The sequence below is a fragment of the Pundamilia nyererei genome, unplaced genomic scaffold (genome assembly GCF_000239375.1).
Source record: "Pundamilia nyererei isolate P.nyererei 1_Seehausen unplaced genomic scaffold, PunNye1.0 scaffold00050, whole genome shotgun sequence".
Classification (NCBI taxonomy): Eukaryota; Metazoa; Chordata; class Actinopteri; order Cichliformes; family Cichlidae; genus Pundamilia; species Pundamilia nyererei.
Window position 1 is genome coordinate 3,361,188 of NW_005187451.1, and position 7,372 is coordinate 3,368,559.

A 7,372-nucleotide genomic window follows, 5' to 3' on the forward strand; every position below is an offset into this window, starting at 1 on the left:
CGGGCTGTTAGAAGAGCCACAGAGCCAGAACAACAATGGGGTTTTCTTTCTGGCCATGGGACAGTTTCAAGCTCGTTATCCTCTTGAAGCTATTCAAGGCGTTATTTTATTGTGATTTTATTTGTACTGCGATTTTACTGGAAAGCACTTTGGTGTACTTCAGTCTTAAAAATGTGCTATATAAATAAATTTTGATTGATTGATTGATTGACTTCTAGAAAGCACTCAGCTACGTCCCTCAGGGATTCCTGTTGGGGGTGTTTCAGAAGGACCAGGTCTCTAAAAACCATTATTATTGGCCAATTGGTCCCCGTAGCAGTCAATTCAATTCATTTCACTTCAGTTTTATTTATATAGTGCTAAATTACAACAGTCACCTCAAGGCGTGTTATACTGTAATTTAATGACCCCACAATAATACAGAGAAAACCCCAAGAAACAGACAGCCCCCTATCAGCAAGCACTTGGTGACAGTGGGAAGGAAAAACTTCCTTTTAATAGGAAGAAACCTCCAGAAGAGCCAGACTCAGGGATGGGCGGGCATCTGAGAGTTATACCAGGGAGCCAAGGTTTCTTTCTCAGAGGAGTCACAGTATTCAGAGTCATATGCAGTAAAAGTATTCAGAAGGTAACCAACCTCTTTGAAAGTAGTGCATCGGCACATGGTACCGAAGAAGATAACAGAGAAGGAATTATGTGTCTTTATTTAGTCACAGTTAGGGACATCTACTGTAATGAAATGTACTCCCAACTGCTGTGTTATCCATTATTATACATTTAAATTAAATATTATTAATGATCAGGGAAAAGAGGGTTTTCAAGGAATACTGTGGCATGTTTAGTTTCTATGCTGTATGTCAAACCAAGAACCATCCTGAGAGCTGGGTTAACAATCACAGACAGCATTTCTAGAAGCAGTCAGCAGCTGCAGGGTTTCCCCGTCGGTGACGATTTTATCTTTGTGGTTTTATCAGGCAGTTTTCTCTGGTTTGCAGCCAATGGTGTGAAGTTGCAAGTTGAGAGTTAGCACCTTAGAGTCAGAAAGGGCTGAGTTCCAATTCAGGAATGGGCAGCTGCCCCACAGGAGCAGTGGAGTATCTCTATGCGCTAGGAAAGGTAGAGTGAAGTCGGACACTGGCAGACAGTCGGTGCAGTGTCGGCAGTGATGCGGATACTGCAGCAGTCAGCGGTGATGAAGAGAGAGCAAGCTAAGCCGATGATTTCTAAGCTAATCTGTGTTCCTATGAAACAGTGAAAGCACCAACGGTGCTACGTTTACATTTAGAAACCTTAACGTTAGAGTCTGACAGGACATCAGACGAACCCTAACAGCGCTCTTCAGTGATGTTCATGAAAACAGAGTTACCCATAATATTAACATTATAGACTTTAGCCACTGTTTGTTTTTTTTAGATAAAGAAGAGCAGTGTGGGTTTTTTTGTTGTTGTGTTTTTTTACGTGGGTCAGTGGAGCTCCCACTCACCAGATGGGCTACAGGGTATCTGCTAGCAAAAATCAGAGGACTGAGGTGAATCTCCCACACAGCCCAGCCAGCACGTCCAAGCTTACATAACATTCACAACAAGCAACTGTGTAAGAAGCTGTCACTGTGTGTCCATACAGTACATACAGTATGTGTGATGTGTGCGTTTTTCATATGTGTACACACACACACACACACACACACACACAGCAGTGGTCAGGATAAAAATACTTCTCCTGTGGGTGGAATACACCAGGGGGACAGAGGTGTGTGTGTGTGTGTGTGTGTGTGTGTGTGTGTGTGTGTGTGTGTGTGTGTGGTTTTCTATTTCTGGAGGAACGGCTTATTGTCTCGATGCAGACATAGACGTTCACAGGAACCTTACAGTCACAGTCTCCTACTAATCTCCACTCTGTCAGCAGCTGCAGACACTCCTCAGCATCTCTTTGGGTTCACACACCTAAACATGAAATAGCTCTAATGTTGTTATTTCTTCATCACCATAAATGAACTCTTCTTTCGTAGATGTTTCATTATCAAATATTGCAAAAAAAATGTATAACCTCTCCCATAACTGCTGTTTTTAAAGGATCACAAACGTACGATGCTATTTTGTGTTTAACATTTTCACTGCTGCTTGGTGAGAAGTATGTCACACTCTAACATGCACGCTACTCACAACAGCAGCATCTAAAAGCCGTCACATGGAAACACGGTACAGCTCTCACTGTGACTGCCAGCGACCTCCAGAAACCATTTGCCAACTGGTTTCAGAATAGCCACAACCAGTTAGTGGTTGCCAGGTGAAGACCGACTGGTCTCTCAGCCTGATAAGTCACTGACATTCTCCCTTAGGAGACTTAAATCTCAGGCAGCACACGGGTCTCAGACAGCGCAGTACAGGTAGAAAACAAAAGAACGGAAATTTTCTACCTGGATTTCCATTCCTTGCTCCAGCAACCGCTTGGCCTGGTTCTCCACCTCGAGCCTGGCTCTGCTGATCAACAGCAAGTCGTTCTCGATCACCTCGATGCCACTCAGATCCACACCCTGCGACAGATAGTCTGGAGAAAGCACACAGGAGAATATTGAACGTGGATCTGTCAAAAGTTATTAAAGAGCAAAGCCTGAACTTTACCATCAACATGAGTCAGAATCTGCAATTTAAAACAGACACAAAGTATCTGACTGTTGATCCTGCACAGTCCCATACGGAGCACACAAGCATACAAACAATCTTTCCATTTAGAAACAGTCTCTATTTATTTTTTTGAATGCAATGTTGGACTTGCTGGGATAGGCTCCTCCCCCCTGTGACAGATGGATGTTTCCAGTACACGGCTATGTTTTGATAGATCGAGAGGACAGAAAAATAAAAGGACATCAGCTGTTGAATATGAGAAGAGAGGCGGAAAGAGTGACCGGGACTGATAACAACCCATTTCAGAGATGCTATTTGTCGAGAGAGAGAGAGAGAGAGAGAGGTGAATAGTGTTTACAGGCAGGTGGCAGGATGAGGCACAGAGGACGAGGGAGTTGGACAGGAGCCACCTTCGAGTCAAACCGATCTGTTTGAAGCCTCAGACCCAGTGCGATGGTTTCCGTGATGAAACAGATGAGCTCCACGTCTCTTTGCCTCCTTCTAGGTTTGTGTTTAACAATGAAACTGGGTCTTTTCTGACTTGTGTCTAAATATGCACAGATAATGCAGGCCATGATGTGCTAGACCCAAAAGGAAAAATTTGACTTTTGTACACACGTGGTGAATTCATTCAGCGTATGAAATAGAGAACAAAGAGATAACAGTGAGAGCTACTCTATCACACCACGCATGGCAGGCCCAACTGCGGTTACTTCCACATATTTGAGTGGTTTTACACCAGATACCGTCCCTGATGCAATCCCATTATGATTCCCATCTCCACCCAGAAAAGAACCTGGGATCTTTGGCTTGTTAGGTGGATGTGTCAACCACTACAGTAGCCACTCTAATGGGACAGTGTTACACTTGCTTAGATGACCTGTGCAGAAAACAAGAGTCATGTGGATCTTCAGTAACGCACAAATGGCCTGGGATCTGTGGGATTTTTTTAAAGCACACAACTATTTGCATTGTTTACACACAGGACCAAGTGATGCATGGAGTAGACCAGTGATACTGAATGGAATAAGACCTAGAGGAACCATAGAGGAGACAACAGGGCCGCAGAGCTGGAGCTGCTGCAGTTCAAAGGGAACATAAGAACACGGTCACCCAGAGGCAGAACAATGAGAGCAGTATTACGCGCTTCATGGAAACGTAGCGTTTCCCAGACCACATTGCAGCAGTACCTGGCTTCTGTTTGGCCACACAGAGCTCCTCTGACTCGTTATCATTCCCAAAAAATTCATTAATACCTCCCTGTCAAAGCTGCCAAATCCTTAAATGACATTAAATATAGTTTGATTTTGCTCTGGACCCACGCGTCAGCCACAGAGACTATTTGGTTAGATGTGCAAGTGTGTCAGGAGAGACCACTGAAATATGCCTCTCGCTTTACAGTGTTTCTCATACACACCAGAAATGGCACTGGGTGAATGTCAAACATGACGCTGTTATGACCAAGTGTCATATACTGGACGCTCGGTAATCACAGCAGCTTGGAAACACACCTCAAACTTCTCAGTTTCAAAGGGGCTTTAATTTCATGAGATGCTTCACCTCCCATCTGAGAAGGTGATGATGAAACGTCTTCAGGAACCTTAAAGTAGTCCAGACCCTTTTCTTTCCAACCTCCTTAGACCACGATGACCTGACTGAGAACGTACGGTTACAGTGTAACCTCGGTTCTCTTAGTGAGAGACTCTCTCTCCACACCGTTACATATGTAACAGTGTGGAGAGAGAGTCTCGATATGCTAGAGAACCTTTAAATTTCAAGCTGAAATAATCCGTTTCTATGCAGATGTTTCAGCTAATTAGCAAAGTTTTTATGAGCCCATACTCATGGTCCTCCTGATAAGCAAACAAACAAGATCGAATAAAAGAAACCTTTATCAGGTCAGCTCACATCTGCACTAAAAGACAAAGGGAAGCATTGAAATAGAAATAAAACTGAGAAATGGATCCATTTGTTACTGTGAAACGTCAAACATACCAAACAAAAACAGGAGACAAAATGACTTTCTTCAAGCTGAACTTAGAAAGATTCTCTGACAAATACTTTGTTGATAAAAGGGGAGATGTGTTGTAACACAAAGCAGACAGCTCTGCAGGAAGTTTTATTTTTAGCTTTCAAGAAGAAGAATGCCTGAAACATCTTTGTAAACACAGCACGTAAAGAAGCACAGAGACTGTGCAGCTGCTGAGCTCAAGGCTATCACAACTAGTCCTTCTGTTTGTCCATTTGCTTAAAGGCACAATGTCAATGATCTCTAATCTTTGGGTATTAGCTCTTCCTCATACATCCTAAGCATTTCAAATAAATACATAATAAAACCAAAGAAATTCATTACCCGTGAAATTAATCTGAATAGGTTTGCACTTAAAGAACCGTATATTTGGCTGGTGGGTGTTCTCATATAAACACACAAGATAAAAAGCTGTTCTTAACAATAATAATAATAATAATAATAATAATAAAAAAGCAACTGGGGGTGTTCATGAGGATGAGCGAGATGGGGAGACAGTTCAAAGATATACCTCTATACTCATCAAAATATTCTTGTTTTCACACAAAACTAGGATGTTTGGATGTTATTTAGTGCTTACCTGCTTCCTCTGCAGTTTCAAAGATGGAGCGAGCTCTGAAGTTGTTCAGGGATGACTGTTGGATTTGTGTGTAAAGTATTTGTGCACCGACATTATTTGTAAACCAAATGTGTGAAGCTTGGACTCTTGGCAATAAAAATGAGACTCTCCCTCTGAAGCCTAACGTCAGTGTCTGTTAATATGGCATTTGTCACACAAAGTTGGTTGTGTATTCCTGAAAACACACTTTTGCTTTCAATGTGCACGTCTGTTTGAAATAGTGGAGACGACGTGTCACTACATTTATGAGCTCTGCCGTGCTTAGAGCAGCATAAGAGTTTAAACTGAGCAGAAATGTTTGTGTTCGGTCTCCTTCCATTGTTTTCTCTCACATTTCATGTAAATTGTCATCAGAGAAAAAGCCTGTATTCAGTTCCTCTTCATAACCCCGGGGTCGGCCATCTCTCTCCTGCTAAACACCTGATGTGGCTGAGAACAGGTGGACTGCAGAGACCATCATCCCTGTTACATTTCTTGAATAAACAGATGAAGAGCAGCAGCCAGATGTAGTGAAAAATGTGCATGTTCACCCTACACAAAACAGACACGGTCCTGATCTGAATTCTGATCCAACGTGTCGGGGTTGGCTTTGTCTGGTGGTGCTGTTGTTGCCATGCCAATGACAAGTAGCTCTAATTAGTGCACTCGCGAGCTACGCCGCAGATACGCACGGCGAGCAATAAGGGCAACACCGCAGCTACTTGAATGGTAGCCAGATCGGGACAATTAAGCATGCAGCATCGGGCAGGTGCTTTGCAAACACAAACACCGGAGGAGTGGCCAAAGTCCTGACAGGAAAGATGCTGTCGTTGGTATCGTCATGGCCACTGCTTTAATGAGGGCAAACAAACTTATGGGGAGATGGTGCAGAAGAAAAGGGAAACAAACAATGACTCCTGCATGCTGGAAACTTATTACAAGCAGCTCAAAACACATATACAGTACAGTAAGAAACAAAGCATGAGAGCGGGAAAAACATTAGGAGAACGTCTGCTTTGTAAACCCAATTAGTTAAGCGCAAAAGAGCAAAAAGAAAAAAAAGAGCAGGAAAAGATGGTTTGATGGTGGGGGGTGATGGAGGGGGCGGGAGCAGTGGATGAGTGGGATGGGCTACTAGAGGTGGAAACGGAGACAGGCTGACAGAAGAAGCGAAGCAGAGCGCAGAGAGAGGGGGAGGCAGGGCTGTGGTCTTACGAGTCCCTCGCTCTCTCTCTGGAGTTGCATCCAGACAGATTTCCACCCAGAAAGGATTCAACAGTGTGATCGCTGCACGACGGACTACTGAGCTGAACCTCACATCACCTGAGGCCACTGCACTACCTCACCTGAGGATGAAGGATCACTGAGAGATGATCTCAGCAGGTAAACTAATGCACATCATCATCATCATCATATAGTGCTGCTCTGACAGCATGTGAATGTGCTGCACCGTAAAAGGAATTCATTTGTAGATAAACACACACAGCGTGCTGACATGTTGCTGAGCTGTGAGTCACGATTTTCCAGCAGTGATTATTCCGAGCGGAGAATAATTAGACCAAATGAGCGGCTGGCAAGCAGCAACAAACACTTCTCATAAGATAAACGCAGCGACTTTGCTGCCCCCTGAGGAGATGGACACAACAAAATGCTGATACAACACCAAACTCATTTACATGCGTCTTTAGGCTGAGGTCAGTAGGACAAACCTTATCATGTCACAGATAATATGAGCTTAAATAAAAGAGTAATTTTGTGTTCTCAAAGGGGCATTTTTAAGATTACACTACAGCAAATGAAGGTGTTGAACTCTGCTTGGGGACAAACGTGTTGACGAAAAGTCTGAGCTCACAGCAGACAGATGTGCTGCAGCTAACACTTATTATTTGTTCAATGTGCAAAAATACTGATGTACCTGAAATTTACCCTGTTTTTAATCAGTGAAGACACCAGATTTATACATTTAGGTATTTTTAATCTTTTAGAATAATCAAAATGGTATGGAAGCCCGTTTCCGCCACTAAAAAAAAAAGAAAAAAAAGCTAGTATCCATAACTCGAAATTTCGAGTTATTATCTCGAAATTTCGAGTTATTATCTCGAAATTTCGAGTTATTATCTC

The 7,372-nt window shown here is 43.0% G+C and overlaps 2 protein-coding genes across 3 annotated transcripts in view; one reads left to right on the forward strand and one right to left on the reverse strand.

Moving 5' to 3' along the window:
• The window catches only part of cog5 (component of oligomeric golgi complex 5), a 60,093-nt gene that overhangs the window by 21,506 nt on the left and 31,215 nt on the right, over positions 1 to 7,372 (reverse strand). The window contains exon 7 of the mRNA XM_005733223.1: positions 2,417 to 2,547. Within this exon, the coding sequence (XP_005733280.1) occupies positions 2,417 to 2,547 (131 nt within the window). The remainder of the gene's footprint in view (positions 1 to 2,416; positions 2,548 to 7,372) is intronic.
• The window catches only part of LOC102197010 (probable G-protein coupled receptor 22), a 9,203-nt gene continuing 8,244 nt past the window's right edge, over positions 6,414 to 7,372 (forward strand). For both annotated transcript variants that reach the window (XM_005733222.1, XM_005733221.1), the window contains exon 1: positions 6,414 to 6,634. The gene's annotated coding sequence lies outside the window, so the exon portion shown is untranslated. The remainder of the gene's footprint in view (positions 6,635 to 7,372) is intronic.